The following is a 20,676-nucleotide window of genomic DNA, read 5'->3' as shown; positions in this document are numbered from 1 at the left end:
GGTTCTGTTCAAAGGATTAAAAAAAACAAAGCAAAAAAAACTTACCAGCATCTCTTTAGAAACATTTTGTCTTTTTAATGTATATAAAAAGTGAAATGTAAGGAGCCAGGCTATCCGTTCCCCCCTGCTCCCAGTGTTTATGCTAAGTTAAGCTAAGCTACGCTAATCACCTTCTGGTGGAATCAGTGTTTTCAACGAACATTCGGAAAGAAGTGCATTGTAGCGCTGCAACTAACAACTATTTAGATTGTCAAAGGGTCGATTTATCTGCAGATTTTTTCTCTCAATGAATCGCTTCATCTACAAAATGGGAGTTAAAAGAAGCTCATTATAACTTCCCAGTGTTAACATATCCAACATATTCATCCAAATCCCAACATTTACTGTCTGATGTGTCCAAAACATTAAATCCCCACCTGTTCAGCAAATGTTTGGCAATGGGTGCTGATTCAGTTTCTGAAAAATGAACACCCCCCCCCCCACACACACACACACACACACACACACACACACACACACACACACACACACACACACACACACACACACACACACACACACACACACACACACACACACACACACACACACACACACACACACACACACACACACACACACACACACACACACACACACACACACACACACACACACACACACACACACACACACACACACACACACACACACACACACACACACACACACACACACACACACACACACACACACACACACACACACACACACACACACACACGCACACATACACACACACACACCATGATGATCAAAATACAACCAGATCTTTACGGCTGAATTCACGATGCATGTTAGGGCGAAGTGTGAAATTATGCCTTACGTATCTACACAGGTGGATAGATTTAACAGATTTAGGACATGGATTGTTCATCACATCATTGTTGATTGCTTAAGTGTAACTTTCAGATCCTGCTTTCTATTCATAAAACCCATCAAAGGAAGTCCGCCAATCAAAATCAAATGTTCCAAATAAGAAGACCAACATACAATCAAATGAATGCTTTTTCTTTGGCACCGAGTCGCTCTGAATCCGAGCTCCAGCCAAAAGCCTAAAATGAAAATCTGAAGTCAAAGCACGAAAAGTAGATCCTCTGAAGAGCAAGTCCAGCACTTTGTGATCGGAGGATTGCACTTAATAACTCTTAACAAGATATATGACGGTACTTCTGTGTATCATCAGGGGTGCTGAGGGATTACAACTGGCTAGAATCGGAGTGATTTCAATTGCACTTCACTGTTAGAGCCTCGGGTTCTCACCGATCCCTCAGCTTCAGCAGTTATAAATATAACACTTGCAGATTATTCTTCATCTACATACAAATCTTCATTCTCAGTCTATAATTCTTATAATATAATGCCCTCTAGTGGCAATATACTTTAAATATGTCTACTAATGAACTACAGTTTTTCAGATTCAACTCAGAGAGGCACATCTGAGCAGAACAAACTGCCTCTCCTCCCCTCTGATATATGACATAGGCACTGACATCAGCACATAACCAATCACTCCCATTTCCTGTCCTAGGAGGATGCCCATATATGGCCATTTGGCAGTTTCTGACAAAGCATACCTTGGCAAGCACACAAACTCTTTAGTACAACATTCACTACTACACGGGCAATGTTGCCCGTTTTTCCTCCGTGGAACCTGTCACGACGAGGCCTGATGGGAACCATATAAACAATCATTATATACCAGCAGCTTCTGGCCTTCTAAAATAAATAATCTAATCAGAGCGTTAAACACATCACTGTTCTGACTATAGATATGTGCAAATGTTTCACTGGTGTCCGTGGATGGCCAAGGCCTTAAGACACACCTGTAGCTGTCACTATAGACAGAAATATATATCATCAGGTGCAAGAGGATCCCAAAGCAAAGTGGACTGAGCTGTGTACTGAGGGTCTGGAGGGCCGGGAGACCGCTGGGAGCTGTGGACCGGAGAGCTTGTGGTGCTGGCGTCCAGCTGGCAGTGAGAGCGCTTAGGGCCGATGGAATCTGACAATACAAACACACAGGCTGAGTTTATGAAAACACAACACACAATGAAATAGAAAATCTACAAATGAATCAATAAAAATCTATTTCTTTTAGCTCGTTTCTAGCTGTCACTGCAAAGCCAGGATAAATGTGCATACAACATAGTTTAGGGTTACAATCAAATTTATTTTGAACAAATAACGTGTTAGTTCTCATTCGTTCCACTTTGGGGTTTTTTTTTGGGGGGGGGGGGGGGGGGGGCAGCCCTAAACCACATAAAAAAACAGTTTAGCAGGTGCTTCATAAAGCCAGAGACATTCACAGCAAAATGATGTCCTGCACACTGTGTTTTATAAGCCATTCAATTATCTACTGCTGCAATACTTGATGTGATATGGATCTTTATCAGGCACAAAAACACTCCTCAAACACCTGCCCTTCGAAAAAATGAATTTACAGTTACCTTCAGCTGCAGCCAATCTTTTTAGAGACAGATAATCGTTTGGTGTAATGTTTTTAGAGTGTTTTCGTGCTGAAGATTTACGACTGAACTAACCGCTGCAGCAATAGATAAAGGGGCTGTTGGTTTCATAAGTTATTATGGAATACAAAAGATAAGACTTTTATCCGGGGGTAAATTGCTGTGCGGCAGTTGCTATACAGTACAAAGTGGGAAGAGGCAAATATAAAAGTGTAAAGGTAAAAATAACAATAAAAGGGGCAAATCCAAAATATATAAAGTACAATGCAAAATCATCCAACAGTGTGGATCATCAAAATGAGGTCAACAGTGTTCATGTCCTACTTTTGTATTATATTGAAATCGTACGTATATTTGATTGTCGTTTTGGAAATACATATAATAAAAAGGTGAAACTGTTGACTTAATCTCTCTGTGATCTGTACCTCGATACAATATAAAACCATGACACAGATCTAATAACACATGAGAGAGTGAACCTCGGCTTTATTGCCAATCAATGCCTGAGGCTAATGTCCCGGAGTCGACCCGAGGTGTGTATATCCTGATTTTAATGTTAGTGGAAATGGCTCTGGGAGACTAGGGTATTGTAAATTATATTGATCGAATGGAGCTAATAAACAGCAGGACGTATGCTGATCATTTACTAATAAAGTGTGAGTTATCATCAGAGTTGGCTCAATGGGGGAGGTGATCGACCGCTCAAGTACCTGGTGAACTGTTTGCTGTCTTCATGAACCTCCATCTCTCTGCTCTTAAACTCATTCAGCTCCTTACGGATAGCAGCCTGAGGGGCAGAACACACGAACATGAAGATAAAAAAATGCACCAACATGTTCCCAACAGCCACTTGTTCCCCCAACACACTCGCACACCATCAAAACACAGCAATTACACAAGTGTGTTTTCTCCTCGCATCACATCCTGCCTGTGGCCTCTCATTTGAAGCATACCTTCCATTCATCTGTGCAGCTGCAGACTTCACTTCAGGGAACTACCCACAATTCATAGTGTAATGTTGTAATGTTGACAGTCCAAAAGTAACAATGTACTGGAAAGAACAATGTGCACGTTGTAAAATGTGCGCATTGTTCTTCGCTCTCTTAGGGCCCAAATATGTTGATTTGTTTTTGCTTGTTATAAAAAACATAAAGGATAATATATAGGATTTTTTTTTCTAATCAAAAAGATATTAACCAACTCGCTTCTTTAAATATTATATGAAAAATGAGCTTTACATTGACTGGCCACAAGAATCACAGGTAAAGTGGAGTCCTTTTGCACACAGTCACTGGTTTCTGTTTTGCAAGTGATGCAAATTAAAGCGTGGCTCGGTCTGGACCTGTTTCTAAATCTGTCCTGAGTGATCAGTTCACAAGTGAAGAGCTCTAAGTACAGGTGTGAATGCACCCAGGACGGTCGCTCAAACCACATTCTGAGGTGGTCCACATTCATTTAGCAGTGTGTACAAGAATGTGCCTGGGCCCTACCGAGAAATTCACTACAGGGCTGTAAGAAGTACCCTTTCACTGGCTTTGTCCACCATGTCTGACCTATAGGTAGCTCTGTGTCTGTTTTTGTATTTTTAAACGTTATCATTTTCAAAGTATGTCTCATGTCACAGAAGCTACTGAGAGTTAATTGTGTGTTTTGCATGTAATCGTCACACTGGCGATAATGTGTCTGTGTTTGTTCCCGTGCACTTATCAGCTCTCCGGAGCTCTTCTGCAGTTGCCTGGAAAAGGCAGCCCCAGAGACTGACAGTAGACAATAACCCTATCTTTAGGTTCATAAAATGTCTGCTGTTGCTATTTAGGGGCTGTAAAACAGATTAACACATTCATTTGATATATATTCTTCAAAATTAAAGTCTCTAGTTATAGTGCTATTAACTTTTATTATGAAGCAGCGTGATCAGGAAATGTTGGGTTTTCATCAGCAGCATGACTCCTTTACAGCTGAACGCCGAGATACACGGGAAAATTAAGCTGAACAAAGACATTTTAAAAAACGTCTTTCTCTCCTGCTGTGCTGCACAACTCACTGCAGGTAGACAACCTTACGGTTAGGTTCATAAAATCTACCTGAAATTCCCAACATATTACACACGAACCGCAGTTTGTGAGCGGGAAAAGTTACGTCCTTTGGCACACAGAGAAACTGTGGGCGGCGCCTTTTCACTGCTCATCTGATTTATGTGAGAGTAACAATTACACACAACAGAACAATAATAAAATGAAATATAACAATAACTATAATAATTTGATATATATATGTATAAAATAATATGTGGGCTATCTATAAACAAATTGGAATTATATATGTGTTTATTTGCATACAGAGCAGGGAATGATATCCGATCACAAGTGGTCACTTAAGTCACATCTGGAGACATATTCTGCTGCCAGGTGCGGACAGATTTACTGAGAGCTGTCCGAGTGTGATCGTATCGCTCAGGGCGGATGTTAGACCCAGGTGAAAACAGAACCTCAGTGCTCAGGAGGTCTATGATCTGTGATTTCTGTATGCTGTGTAGTTCTAAACATCAACAGCAGAGGGCAGGCTTGACATAGAAACTGCCCTCCAGCACACCCCGAGGGCCTTGGAAGACATTTGTACAGTAGATCTGGTAGATGCATGTACTTACATTGTTTCTGCCTCGACACATGTATCATCGCATGTCATGTGGGTAAGGAGGATTTCATTAAGTACACAGATTGTTTGTCCCTGTGCACCGAGCTAAGACGTTTTAAGAGTTTGATGTGAAAAAACTCAACTATCCTGCACCTTTTGGAATGGACTGGAACACTGACTGATCCAGACCTTATTGCCCAACATCCGTGCCGACCTCGCTAATGCGCTTGTGGCTGAACGGGCATGAATCTATGCAGCCAACATTTTGTGGAAAGCCTCCACGAAAGACGGAGGCTGTTATAGCATTAGATTAATGCCCAAGGTTTAGGAGTTATGTATTAACGATCACATATGGGTGTAATGTTCTTGTGTTTACATACTTTTGACATCCTGAATATGCAACACAGAAAAAAAAAATAGTCAACCTATCAAACAATAACAATATGATATACAAAAAGTATATCAAGATTTTACAATGCAGCGTATTAACCGTAGTACCTTGTCAGTGGGAGTGAGCCGTGTCCAGGGTTTGTCTGCCCGCCTGTCATAATCCTTTGCGTCCGTTACCTCCACGTACTCGTTGAAACGCAGGATCCTGCGAGCGACCAGCTCTGCCACTGTAGGCCTCACACTCAGCTACAAACAGACACAAACAAACACAAATAGGGAGAGACTATAAACATTGAAATTCAGGAATAGCCCTACCAATGTTTCCTTTTAGTGTAGTTATGTTTGTCTAACATACTGTTTATGTTTATATGCTTATGATTCGAAGAGCTTGAGAGCCGGGCTTCAGTTCCATCTGCGTCCACTAGATGGGCTGATCTCTCCTCACAAAACATCTTTTCCGTCTCCTAACATGACTCATGAGGTGGAGCGCAACATATTAGCAGCTAAAAATAGTCTCACTGTGTCCTCTCTGTTCTCTCTTATTTGTGTGTGTGTGTGTGTGTGGTTGGTGTTTACAGTACCTTCCTGGAGAGTCTCCTCTTAATCTCTTGCTTGGTTTCTTGCTCCTCTGCTTCATTCTTTTCTGCATGCAGAGAACCAACACACTCATTTCACACCCCGTCTGTCTGCAACAAGCTTTTCCTGTTATTTATAAGCAGCAAGATGTGATTCGCCATATTAAAGCGTGTCCGTGACTGTGAAGCAGTAGGATAGCCTTAACATAAACAACTGCTAACGGGAAAATGCATGTTCTTTGATGAATTCTAGTCATTGTAAGGTGAATCTGTAATGCATTCTCTCTTTTGAATATGGATATGTATATATATATATGTATATATATATATATATATATATATATATATACATACATACATACATACATACATACAGCAGACTGTTGTTGTGGACATAACCATCTATGTATTTAAAGATTTTTAAGTTTGCATTTTACATTTCTGTGTTGTATCCACTGGCTACAAACTGGTGATTGTGGGCTGCTATTTTCTTCTTATCATCCACTGAGCACAAAGTATATTTACTCAGATTTTAGTAGAATAAAATTTAGTTTGAACTGGTTCAGATAGAACAAAAACACTTTGAAATTATAATTCCTAGAGCTTAAATGCTTATTCTAGGTCTCACAAAAAGCAAGCAAGCAAACCCTCCAGCAGAACGATTTAAGCCCTGCTTGGTAGCATGACACACACTTTTTATTGACTACTTGACAGTCTATTTAATAGTTATCTGGGATAGTGTGTAGTGTGTGTATTGTGCACAATGAAGCCCAACGAACTGACTTGAACTAAATCTTTCCTTGATGTGGTGTACTGTGACCACAAGAAAATATAAAAGTCTATAAACCTAATTGTAACCCAGTCTGTGAGATAATACAGACCTCATTGTGACTGACCACATCAGCTCAGTGTAGGAGACACACAGCTTCTAATAGACTATAACTCCTAATTTAGACAGACATATCGGCCTCATCTATCTGATTAATTAGACACACAAAGTCGTATCTGCAATCTGTTGCTGCCGCGGCTGGAACACCCTGGTAGCTGTTATAAGCTTGAACATTTTTTTTTATACTCAGATGTGGAACATTATGTTAGACAGACACATAATGTTGACTTTCTCTTTGTGGGAAGAATAAAAATGGACATAAAAACAGCTTCAAAGAAAGTAAAATCAGAATTAGAAAGAACATTTCATGACTATTTGTACTAATTACATAATACAACCATGTTTCCAGTTTTGTCAACTGTAATCCCCCAACAGTGCTTCTGTTGTTAGGCAGTAGAAGTGTGCCATCAGTCAAATATGGATATTTAGACTTTCTACTACAGGAAACTATGAAAAGTTATTTAAAAAAAAAATGCAAATTCTAGCACGGGATGTCAATTAAAAGTAATTTCTAGCTTGAGAGATAAGACTAAGGCTACTTATTGTATCAGTGCTTAATATCTATACCCGGTGTTACTAAAGGTTTCACTGGAATGCAACACTGTCAGCATGCTTTACATTTAGAGTTTATTAGGTCACGGTTCTGGCCTCCCTGATCGATTCGAAACTTCACAAGCCATTACTCAGTTTGCCACAGCTGAGGGTTTGACTAATAAGCAGAACTATAATCCCATAAGGTTCTTAAGCAGTGGAAAAGTTGTTCACTACCTCAGTAAATGAACCTGGCATTCCCAGCCTAATCACAAATGCTTATTAGTCTGGGTACCCTCGACTCATTTTCTATTTCCAAGGGGTGCTATCAACGTTGTAGAGCAAAATGTTTCTGGGCGCAATTGAGTAGACCCTTCAACCAATCACAACAATGAAATCAATGGCAGTCGGGTGACAAACGTTCTCAAATGACAGCTACATAGTACACTAAATTGTGTTTCTGAAAACACTGTATTTGATAAGAAAGTAATAGACTAACGAGTCATATTTGTTCAGCGCTGTATAGTTGGACAGTTTGATCTGACTTTTGTGATCTTGGTAAAGTGGGCTGAAAAGACCTGCAGACTGGACAGGGACGCTGTCAGTCATCGTCTTAAACCTGCCCCACCTGAGATAAACCATTGGGATTGATCCATACAATGTCAAGACGCTGGAAATCTGTCTGAATGAGAGAGTGGCCAGAACATGTGTTTGACAGACTCGTCTTGTTTCCAGGCTACCAGTTAAAAAGGACAAACCTTAGATACAACTATCTAAGGTTGGCACCTGCACACACTTGCCATGAAACCATATTGTTTTTTCACAATATAGCCATAATTGAAAAAATACCTGATGTCACAACTAAAGTTTCTAAATATGATACAAATGGTGTATCACAAAAGCTCAGTGGTGTATTTAAAAGACTTACGCTTCAGGATGTTTCTCTGCTCCAGCTCCTCCGTGGTGGGTCTTTGGCTCAGGCGCCTAAAAAGAGAAAACTGCATTCACATACTTTTCTACAAGGAGCGGATATGAAATTATTTAAACATAACACTGACTTCAGACAAACAACATTAACAGACTTTGAGAAAGTCATTTTTCTTATTTTTAGCGGTGCTGCCCACACAACTACACCAAAAACAACAGTCTCTGTTATTGCCCCACTGCTCGGCCAAATCAACTATGAAAACTCACACCTTGTTTCATTTTCACAGCATGCTGAGCGTGTGTATGTGTGTGTGTACCTGACTAATTTGGAGCCTATCTTCTGACGGAGCTCATGTCTCTCCGTCTCGGAGCTCCGCGGAAGAATGTTTTTCTCCTCCAGCTCTGTCATGCTGGGACGGTTGCCCAGCTTGATGTTCAGGGTGTCTCGTCGGCGGATTTTGATGGCCAGAGCGCCTTGAACGGAGAGGGAGAACTAGTCAAATGTACAAATTGTGTGAAAGAACAAGAGGAATCTAATACACTTGTGACTTCCTGCACTCTAAAAAGCATGCAGCACTGTGCCAAATATACTGTAAATAAAAGCCCAGAGCTGCCTGTTCCTTCTGTTTTCAGCCAGCATTAACAAAATAAATACCATATTCTGAAATTAAAACCCTGATACAAACAACCGGCACATCATTGCTTCACAGTACATGATGGAATGAAAAACTGGCCTCCTGTGGATCTCCAAAAACTGTGTTGTATTAAAAAATTAGTGCCATACTAGTTGTGTACTCGTCTTCCTCCTCATCTTCCTCCTCATCGCGGTACAGGATCGGGCCGTCAGAGTCAGAGTCGCTAGTTTGGCTGTCCCTCGGCCTGTCGGGGATCACCGTCACCTCAGCATGCTCCGTGTTCACACTGAGGCCCTGCAGCCTCTCAGTTTGGCCCTCTGCAGACCTGCAGGAAACAAAAACAACACAGTGAGAGCACATTTATTTGTTGAAATGTGAGATCGGTCAATCCAAGTGTTATTGCACACAATTCATAAATTTTTTAGATTTATTGTCAACTGTCATTTAGGCATTTTTGTGACTACAGTAAGACTTCTGTGTAGATATGTAATGCAAACCAGAAAGTATAAGAAACAGAACACACAAAACATAAGGATGTCCTTGGTTCACTTTTACCTCAGGCTGTTTTCCACAGCAGAATCTGTTTCTCCTTTCTTCTTTTCTTCTTCTCCTCCCTCGCCTCCTGTTCTCCCCCGTTTCTCCCCCTGTGAGCTGCTGCCCGTCTCTCCCTCCGTGAAGGAAGTGTCCTCTGTAACAGCATTGATGTGGGAAGAATGGACAGCGTGTTCGGGAGCCATACCCTTGGGGCTCTCTTCACCGGCAGTAGAGGCATTGGGAGCAGATTTAGGCTCAAGAGCAGCCTGAGTTCCCTCCGTCTCATTGCCTGAGGCTTTAGACGAGGCAGCCTGGCTGTCTGGGGAAAGGGATGAGGATTTTAACTCCCCAGGCTGGCTAGGTGTCTCTGCAGGGTTCTTTTGCGGTACGGAGGTGCGAGGGTTTAATTTCTGATTGGTCCTTGCATCGGCCCCTTCAGTCTGTGCTGCGGTGTCCTTAGATGCACGAGAATGAGGGGTGGTGGTTGAGGTGGAGGCGGGGGTGTTTTTTGATAGGAATCCTGTCTTCTTTGGATGGGAGGATTTGGCTGAGGAGAAGCAGGGGCAAGAGAACAAGAGAAGGGGAAAATTAGACTTTTTCTTTCCTTCGTTTTTATACTATATATTTACTTCAAAGTCCAAATCAGATCACATTTAGGCATCTTTTTTGCAGTGCAGAATATGCATATATAATATACAAGGTGTTTGGGGTAATACCACCAATTCTCTTTTTTGACTCAGCAGCCTAGAGAGAAATGTCTGTGATTGATAGACAGCAGTCTGGGCAACAACAACAGCACAACTTGTGCTGTAGCCAACAGGTCATGAGCAGACAACGTGTTGTTAGAAGTAGGTAAGGTGTGTAAGAACCACACCAGCTCCTGATCATCTAAGTTACTCCTTTGGCTTTTGATTGTTACTGGAAGGAGCTCTGTGAGAGTGATAGAGACATGCATGCTGCAGCAGAGACAACAATGTTTCAGTATGTACAACAGTGCTGCAAGGAATGGTTGTTTCCATTACTTAATCCATCATTAAGCATTTTTTTTATATTAATATTTTTTTGTTTAGGCTATACAATGCCAGAAAATCATAAATAGTCTTGTACATAAATGAAATTATTGACATTGACTAATGAATTGATAGGCATCATCATTTTGTCCCTAAGCTACAGCATGTATGCATTCAAAATCATCTGGTTTGAGGCAGTAAGAAACTGATATATAATTAGAACACGCTGGCAGCATAATACTCAGGGATTAAAATAACCATGTTTTAATCACATCATTAAAACGGCACCATATATAGAAGACTGAACATGATACTGAATGAATGAGCCCTTTAAATGTCTGTGAAGGGTCTTTGTGTGAAAGCAGCCCGAGGTAAGGAGCGCATAAAGTGCATCTTTTGTGACTCCGCCAAAAGCGTATACAATATAAAACCACATGAAATAAAATGCACAGAGGTCTTCAGAAAAGATATGATCGATGAAATTTACGTGCAATATACTGGCTCTGTGATGCTTAATTCGCCCATGCTGTAAGTACACACACACACACACAAACACACGGCGGATGAAGGGTGATGATCATGCCATCAAAGCCACAGGAGATTGGTGCAGCTCATTTACGAGGGCCGTGCTTCACTGACCTCAGTCACACTCATGTGCTTTCGCTCAGTCCTACTGGGTTTTTACAGAGCAGAGACAAATACATTTTCACTTCTGCTTTCTCAGAAACAGATATCATAAACACTTACTGGAAACCTCCAGGACACTATCAAGAGGGAGAGACAGGGGAATACTACAGAAGCTTGACTTGACTGACGCTTGCATGCATGAGGGATTGTACAGGACGCCATGGTTTACAGGTGCAGCCGGCTTCATAGTGAGTCCTCATTCCCTTCAAACAGTGACACAAGCACATTTTCCATGCAGGAAGGCACGCAAGAACACTGACAGGCAAACTGGCTTCAGTCCCAACTAGCTGAACTTACCGATCCCACGACTAGTGTTGTTAGTACTCCTTGTGTTAGCTTTAGCTTGAGTGGATGAGCCTGTCTTGCCTGTGGTTTTAGCAGTCTTTTTAGTCCCTGAAGCAGCATCTCTGTGCTTGGTTGTGGCTGCAGTGCCACCCACAGGTTTGGAAGAGGCGGGCAGAGTGGCACTCTGTTGTTTTTTAGATTGAACGTCTCGAGGTCGCACCGGCTTTGCCCGGGTGAGAGGTTTGGTAACACACCTCTCTGAGCAGACGAGTGGAAGCAGGAAGGCATTTAGAGGTTAGAATAAGGATTGAAAGTGATAATAAAGGTGCACGTCTGTGCCAACAGATGCACAAATGTACTTGCAGACAAGCAAAGAAAGAGATAAGAGGTGAACTGGACACATGATGGGAGACAGTGTTGGATCTGTAATCGTTGGACAGCTTTCATTTAGGATTGCATCAAAATGATTAATGTGTAAGGCTTGGGATATGACCTTCCCCATCCTCCACTGTGAAGGCATGTGTGTTCTGTATTTGTTGCCTGTGTCTTTCAGATTATTGACAAATGAACAAACAAATGGCTCTGGGTTCAATGCTAACAAGGTTGAGATGAGAACAGCACAACACTTAAGCAGCATCAGACAGAAGAACAGTGGCCTGTCTCCTGAGGGAGAGGGAGGCATTAGGAGATGGCTACTGCGCTGTTCAGACTGTGAATGCCTGCTGCAGGCTGATATAATGGGAATATCTATTGGAGCACATTAGACCCTGTCAGAGATCCCACAGAGGATTCAATGTCAGCCAGAAAACTGCTGCCGATACAAATGGATCCCACGACCGAGGAGGCTTCAAAGCTACCAACATCTAAAGAAGCTGCAACATTTAGTTCTAGCATATAAAACATTGTCTTTGATGTGTACGTGACACATTCATTCCACTGTGGATCCATGTTCAAGGAAGAATCTATAAACTTAGTGCAGTACTAACATTGTAACATCTTCTGTGCTTTAGGCATAAAATATATCAGAATCATTTATGATAAAACTGGAGAGAAAGAGCATATTTGTAACTCCTTTTCTCATCTTTTTTATTTTTCCCAAAAGGTTAACCCTTAATTACAGCTCACACAATGACAAAAGCTCAGTAACTCATGTAGAAGTTACCCGTCTTGTCCTCGGTGCTCCCAGGCCCGGTGGCCTGTTCCTCCGGCGATGTTTCTGGAGACTCAATGTCAACTTTGACCTCCTCTGATGTCACACTAGATGTGGCGTGACCATTTAGATTTTCACTGCTGATTGTTTCATCTAGAAGAGATCAAAAATAGTTAACACTTAAATCCTCTGCGTTTCAAAGATGTTCAGTTGTTCAAAAGCAAGTTTAAACTTTTGAGTTCTTCTTTTACTGTCAACATGCAAATGTAATAACTTTTGATAAGGCTGAACTTAAAGTCTAGAGAGTGAACAAGTCTGTAAGTAACTCAAATGTTTCGAGCATTGATTACAACTCCATCATTGCCAAAATAATACTATTAATATCTGAGATTTTGCATTTGGCAAGTATGGCAGCGGGTGTAGATTCAGCAGTCAGTAGCTCTCTCAACAATTTATACCTGCTTGTAATGTTTTTATCTCTTTATACACTTTGTTCTATGTTATTGACTATTCTAATGTTTTAATCTATTCTAATTTAAATATTTAAATATTTGTTTATACATTTTCTGTGTGTTTAAAGTGGAGGGAGCTGCAACTGCATTTCTTTGTGCAATTCTGTATTGAATAATGTAAATAAAGCTGAAACTTGAACCTTGGATAGGTGGATAAATTAATGGAGAAACAGATGAGTGAATGATCAGACAGACCTTGGTCAGGGATGAGAACTCCTTTCTTGATGAGCTCCTCCCTCGTTTGTCTGGTGGAGATTTTTCTCTCGAGAACTGAAAAGATTAACAATATCAAGGCCTCTATTCCTTGTCTTTAAGCCGCAGCAATCAGTTTGCACAGGATTCATTCCACAGAAGCATTGCACAACAGCTACTTTCCTCTTCTTATTGCTAAATCGCCATTGCACGTGAGGGCACCACATACCGAGTCATAGATGAGGAACTAAAGCCAATTCTGTCATCCTGCTGTCATAACTGCTGTTTCTCTCTAAAACCTCTTGAAAATGGTATCAGAAGGAATCAGTCTGAGACACAGAAGAGCCATGCTCAGAGTCGATCTCACAACTAGAGCTGAAATGATAAGTCAACTGATTAGTTGAATGTCAAAGAAATGATCTGCAGCTAGATGATGAACACTTCCTTATTTCAACTTCTCAAATGTGAGATTGTGGTGCTTTTCTTTGTCATATGACAGCAAACTGAATATATTTGCATTTTGGACAGATTGGATAAAAAAATAAATCAAAGGACACCACCTTAGGCTCTGGGAAATAACATTGGGCATTTGTTACTATTTTCGGAGATGCAGCCAGGCACAAGGTAAAAAAACGGTTTTGTACACTTCATAAATATTAATAGGACTGAACAATGGCCAGACAACGGCAAATGCTCCAAAACACTGTTACATTTAGATTTCAATGTCAATGTTTGTTTTAAGTTCCATTGACATGGTTTAAATAACTGTGTTCAAACATTTCAATATGTACATAATGGAGAAAGCTGATCCATCTAAAAACAGCCGTAAAGAAAAAGAGTCTCTGCTTTTTATATTCACTTCTGTCTCTTTTCATTTCCCAGCCAACACTTCAGCAATGATTCAGTGAGAGCTAGAAACCAAACGTTCGTGCTTTGCCTTTTAAAGCTCCTCTGGGAGCAACACTGCTCCTGTTCACACTTAATGTTCAGCATAAATCCCAAAATGCAGCCATGATGTTGTATAGACACATGATCGAGGAGAGTAAATCATCACACATGCACACACATGCAAACACACATACACAAGGCGTCTTACCTTTGGAAAGGTCCTGGAACTTGTCGCTAGTTTTCTTCTTCCTCCACTTCCAGGGTTTGAATAGTTTTCCTAGTGACGACAGCTTGCCTCGTTGTTGCCGCGATGCAGGGGCATTCTGGGTATTGGTGGCGCTGTCCACCACCACGTCACAGCTGGCCAGTGATGATGATTTCTCCAACCCATCAACTACAAGACATACATGCAGAAATTGATAAAATAGAACATCAGAAATCAGAGCAGCATCATGATACAAACATAAGCATACACTTCCGCTCCTTACTGTATACGCAGCAGATGAAGGTTAATACCTTGTGATACATGGAGATATTAACAGGATATAAAATTAACACTATCCATCAGCCGAATGCAGGGAAAATATGAAAGCTGGTAGATTTGCTTCCAGACAAAAAACAATGGCAATGGTACACATTTGAACATCCAGTAGCCAATCAATTTGGCCGGTGACAAAAAGTTAATTTTGCACCCATATTATATAAATAACCAGCAAAATGTATTCTGTTAACAGCTAATGCTGAGCTTGAATGTGTTCGGGAACACTACATCCAGATTAATATCAAGCAAACAAAGACTTCTTTTCACTCGCTAATACTGCAAAACACTGACGATAAATCACAGGGTAACTCATGATGCACTTGTATCATGATATCTTGCTCACATTGCTATTAATGTACTACAAGATTTACCATCCACGTTTCAAGATGTTTATAACAAGGACGGTCACAATAAGAAGAAACCTATTTCTATTAGACAAAAATCTGGACTTTCTGAAATAAACAAAAAGACTGCGAACTGTTGTCATGGACCGTATGGTCTTACATTTGTTGCATCCTTCACCTATTTCACTCAGCTTTAGACACCCAAGCAGAATATTATTTCTAACTCTGTCTCTGTACAGTATTTGCAGTGTGTGCACTTGTGCGTGTGTGTGTGTCTGTGTGTCTTGGCTAGATCCCTGTCCTTCCACAACTCCTCCTCTTCCTGTTGAAAGATTAGAAGTCCTGTGAACCCTCTGGAAGACTGCAGACAGTGTGCGGATAGTGTGTGTCTGTGTGTGTGTGTGTGTGTGTGTGTGCACCGTGCCGGAACCTTACAGAGGAAAGAGAGGTGGTGTGTGATTCCTCAGATTCAAGCAGAGGAAGGTTTTTGTTTTTTCAGCTACATAACAGCCACTGCCGAATCGCTCATGCCTCCTGACTGTCGGGGGCCCAGCAGGGATCAAAAGTTGATTGTTTCTACGTACAAACTTTAAGTTATTTTTCCCCGAATCTCATCATTTGTAACCTCAAAATACTAAATGAATTCCCTCAAAAGAATGTCAAATTATTGTCGTAGCAAGAAACTGAAGTTCGTGTTCGTGGCTGGTCTGTTCAGTCAGCAGCTGTGTTTTAGTGCTCAGGTGTCGTCAAATTATTTAATGAATTCCCTTAAATTAAATTTGTTAAGAGTACTCCACTAAAACCATTACATTCCTATGACTCTGTTCGACTGCAGCAGAACCAGAGATTGTCTTTTATTTTTATTATTCAACACATTCTTCTTCAACTCCTCGGGATCCCCCAGTTAGAGCTGGTTAATGTGGCCGGGAAAGGGAAGTTTGGGGTCCCCTGCTAAATCTGCTGTCCCCGGACCCAACCTCGGATAAGCGGTTGAAGATGAGATGAGATGAGACAGTCTTCTTCCTTGTCAAAACGTGGCGACTACATTACCCACAATGCAACTCGACCAAAGGGCAGATTGGTCTGATATTTGAGTGTGTTACGCTAGTAGCGGCTAATGTAGCTTTGAGCAACTCAAGCAGAGATGAGGAGTGATCTACCTGCAGGGGTCCGTATTGTGTCGGCCACTGAAACTAAATACAGCAGAGAAGATTTATCAAAAAACTCCTGTCCCTACCATACTCCACAGACTGGCTTCTCATTTATCCTGCATGTGCGTGTGCGTGTGCGTGTGCGTGTGCGCGTGTGTGCTTTAATTGGACAGTTCTAACAAGTACTGTACATTATATTAAAATACTGAAGAAAAATGACATTAAATCGTGCGTGTTTGAATAATATGCTGCATGTGTAACTATGTTCTGTCTGTGCATGTGTTCCTCGTAAACATGATGACACACACACACACACACACACACACACACACACACACACACACACACACACACACACACACACACACACACACACACACACACACACACACACACACACACACACACACACACACACACACACACACACACACACACACACACACACACACACACACACACACACACACACACACACACACACACACACACACACACACACACACACACACACACACACCATCAAATGTGGATACCGAATCATATTGAAACATGTGGTATTGAAAAATATTAAAGTATAGATCATTTTGACAACTTTTGACTACCTAAAAACACACTCATATTTTTATTATACATATCAGACAATATCAGAGAGCGAGATGTTAGGAGGGACAAAAAAAACATAATCACAGGTTGGTTGAAAAGGCAAGAGTGCCTTGTTTTCTCAATTCTATTTGAGAGAAACAGATGAAAACACAAGTTGGCTGGATGACCCAGATGTTCAGCACATTTAGCAATAAAAGACATTCTCTCTGTGGGCACATCTGATGAAGCTTATCCAAATCCTAGCTAATTAATTAAAAACAATCAATACACTGTTGATCTCTCTCTCGCTCTCTAACACAGACAGACAGACAGATGATGCCAATAGATGCTGTGAAACATCTGGTGCTCACTACGCTGCACTGGGGGACATGAGTTGAAAGTGATGATCATAAACTGCCTCTGACTACTGGTGATGGCAGATCAATAGTTTCAGTAAGAGATAAAGTTTGAAGCATTCGGTGGTCTGCAGGAGAGTTTAATTACTAAAATAATGACAAGCTACTTACCTTCTTTTGTTAAAATATGTATTGTAAAATCACAGCATGACATAAAACTATCCAGGTATACATTTGCTCTCAGCAGGACTTTTCTCACCTTATGACCCTGACTGTGGAGGGATGTAGCAAAACAACACACAAATACACAACAGGGAAATTAAAAGAACACAAAGCAAGAGCGAAGACATGGAAAAATGCAGTGTGGAGCCCAGTACATGCCCTCCCCTGACACCAATTTAATTCTCTTTCTCGCACACACATACACACACACACACACACACACACACACACACACACACACACACACACACACACACACGCTCATTTCCTGTTCCTGTGTTGATATCAAATCGCAACAATAGGTGCTTTTCAGCAGCTGCTTTGTGCGGCTAATGATGGGAAAATCAGTACGAGTGATTATAATCACCATTAGCCAAACTATTAAACCTCTAGTGGGAACTGGGCGGACTATTACTTGCAGGAAGAAAAGGAAAGAGAGACAGTGGAGATGAGCAAAAACAAGATTATTATTGACTTAAGAGAATAGAGAAAAAAGGAAGAGAGAGAGGGAGAGAGAGAGATAGTAAACTGAAAATGAAAGGTGTTCTTTAAGTAAAAAAGGGAAGATCTGAGACTGCTACGTGTCATGTAGCAATACAGGAAATGTAGATTTCTGTAAGCTTGCATTCCTATGACACACACATGCAGTGTTTATATTCAAAGAGAGGGGTTTCACCATTATTGAAACCTGTTTACTTTAAGAACCACTGCTCCAGATCCCCCCAAATATGAGACAGAGACAGCATTAGTCCTTTCAGAAAGTGGCTCAAAAATGAAATAAAAATTAAAAAAAACATTCAAGAAAGGAAACTCTCTAGTAGCCATACAGTAGTAATTATGACAGGAGCAAAGGAGGAAGTCAGGTGACATTATTATCACACTTTCTTTTTAATAACACGACTATGATTGTTCCCAGATCACGTCTTAAAAGTCCCATATTGTGATCATTTTCAGTTTCGTACCTACATATGTAAGAATTTGGGGTTTTAACGGCACCGTTTCTTAATATGGGCTGTGCACATTTCTCTGTGCTTTGGGTGTTTTTATACTTTCCCAATATTCCCAAAGCACCTCGACTTGCTTTATAATCAAAATAGACCATCTTTCCCGGACTCTAACCAGTACATTTTTAGGCCTAAACCTTAACCACAGGTACCCCACTGCCCCCTCCGCACACCCAACAACCTGACAGAAATCAACTGTCAGCAACAAAAGGACATGACGGCATGAACCACAATCACTAAACAACAGACTGAAGCTAAAGAATAGAATATAGCTTCACCTCAAAGCCTCAGAAAGACGGATCTGTACTTTACAATATGGCAAATGAGACTTGATATACTGTAAACTGCAGGTCCTTATTAAAAGGGGCAACAGGAAAATATGAATTAAGTGCAATTTGTGGCTTCCGTTAAAAAAAAACCACTGCTGTTTCATAAAACTGTAAGTATTGTGCAAACCTGGGTCAATCATGGAAATAAAAATCCATTCATTACACACACAAGATCTGCAAACATTTGCAGTTTTATAGCAAATCCTGCATTTCAGGCAAGACGGATTGGTCCAAGAAAAGCAAAATAATACTGACTACAGCTTTTTAATCAAGGCATTGTGGCTTCAAACCACCTCAGGTTGACTGAGAAATGTTTCTTACACATTGCGGCTGACTCGACTCCATGAATTCACACTGGATTTCGCACCGAGGCATTTTATTTTGAAACAGATGACTCGAGATGTCATTCTAGAGGGGTGAGTCAGGATTTGGATATTTAGCAGCTGTGAAAATGAGTGGGATAACCAGAAACACAACTTGAGACACGACACACATCTCAATGAAGTAATCGCACACAGGATTTGTTCAGTGAACTGTTCGGCCTCAGCCAAATAAATGTTAAAAAAATAGATTTAAAGTTAAGGGTTAAAGTGTGCAATGTATTGTGACACAGCCATGGTTTTTTCAGACGTTATAGCAGGACCATGTGTTGAGGAGGAGGGGAAAGGGAGAGGCTTCCTTCCTTCTATGCAAGTCACCGGGGAGGGAAGAGTCAGACGTCATGAACAGAGGAAGAGGGATGGAGGGGGAGAAAGAGGCAAAGAGAGACAAAAGAGAGGAGAAGACGGAGAAGGAATCGGAGAGGTGGAAAGTGAGGTGGGGCAAAAGAAAATGGGGGGAAAGAGGATGGAAGAAACAGGAAAGGAAGGAAAGAGAAAATCAGGCAAAAAGAGGTGTTGGATGAGAGCGGAGGGAGGAGCGACACTGGGCATTAGCTGATGTTTTAACACTTGGGTCATTTCTTCCAATCTCCAATGTAGGCCAGAGAAGCACAGCACTGTTTAACTCATGATACTCACAGGACCTAGCAGCCTTTTTTTTTTAAGTCAGGAGTAACAGGAAACTGCAGCTTTCCCCTGTTTTAACGCACAGTCATAATTCATTAAGGCTCAGAGGATATCAGTTGTATCCTAATGATCTTTCAATAAGACCCTGACAGAATCACTCTCCTCTCCTGCTCTCAGTACTGTACATTCAGCATTTACAGCCCAACACAGCACCCTAATGTAACCCATAACGCAGCAGCATATAGATCAGCATTATAGCCTCGGGTTCCTTTGCATGGCGGCTTAAGTGTGTAACAGAACAGTCTGGGTTTAACTTTAAACGCTGACATGCGTCATAAAAAAAAAAAAGTCCAGTTTTGTTTTCATCCGGAGCCATTGGTCCCTTCCTGTGCCTCACTGCCTTAAAGCGTTCCCATAAAAAAAGTGAAAAGTTTACTTTTACGGCTCATGGACACACAAAGGACTACAGATGGTAAGAAAAAACGTTTGTAAGTGTGGAGATTCAACACATTCTCACACACTCTCTCTCTCTCTGTGCTATTGTAGTCTCATATTATATCCTTTACGACTTTATGCGAGTGAAAAAGCTCATGACGCATCCATACTTTAGTTTTGTTTCTTAGCTACTACTTTTTGACAACTGATAGGGCGCAGTTTTCTTTTCTCACAAAATAGGCCGACAACTCAAATGCATCAGTGTTTCATTTTATCTTAACACAAAGCAGTGCTCCAACAACTTTGAATACAGTCACACACATTTCGACCAATACCTACTGAGGTTCAATACGGGA

General features: G+C 41.1%; 1 protein-coding gene across 2 annotated transcripts in view; it reads right to left on the bottom strand.

Annotated features, from left to right (window-relative positions):
* Window positions 1–716: 716 nt before the first annotated feature.
* Window positions 717–20,676, bottom strand: part of phactr2 (phosphatase and actin regulator 2) — a gene marked incomplete at its 5' end in the record, with an annotated part of 38,320 nt that continues 18,360 nt past the window's right edge. For both annotated transcript variants that reach the window (XM_083922565.1, XM_083922566.1), the window contains 11 exons: window positions 717–2,044; window positions 3,218–3,294; window positions 5,640–5,777; window positions 6,113–6,174; window positions 8,455–8,510; window positions 8,771–8,927; window positions 9,238–9,413; window positions 9,644–10,169; window positions 12,767–12,907; window positions 13,462–13,536; window positions 14,555–14,740. In XM_083922565.1, the coding sequence (XP_083778691.1) occupies window positions 2,029–2,044; window positions 3,218–3,294; window positions 5,640–5,777; window positions 6,113–6,174; window positions 8,455–8,510; window positions 8,771–8,927; window positions 9,238–9,413; window positions 9,644–10,169; window positions 12,767–12,907; window positions 13,462–13,536; window positions 14,555–14,740 (1,610 nt within the window). In that variant the 3' untranslated portion in view covers window positions 717–2,028. The remainder of the gene's footprint in view (window positions 2,045–3,217; window positions 3,295–5,639; window positions 5,778–6,112; window positions 6,175–8,454; window positions 8,511–8,770; window positions 8,928–9,237; window positions 9,414–9,643; window positions 10,170–12,766; window positions 12,908–13,461; window positions 13,537–14,554; window positions 14,741–20,676) is intronic.

The sequence above is a fragment of the Echiichthys vipera genome, assembly GCF_963691815.1.
Source record: "Echiichthys vipera genome assembly, chromosome: 11".
Classification (NCBI taxonomy): Eukaryota; Metazoa; Chordata; class Actinopteri; order Perciformes; family Trachinidae; genus Echiichthys; species Echiichthys vipera.
This window is presented reverse-complemented; position numbering and strand designations above follow the sequence as displayed.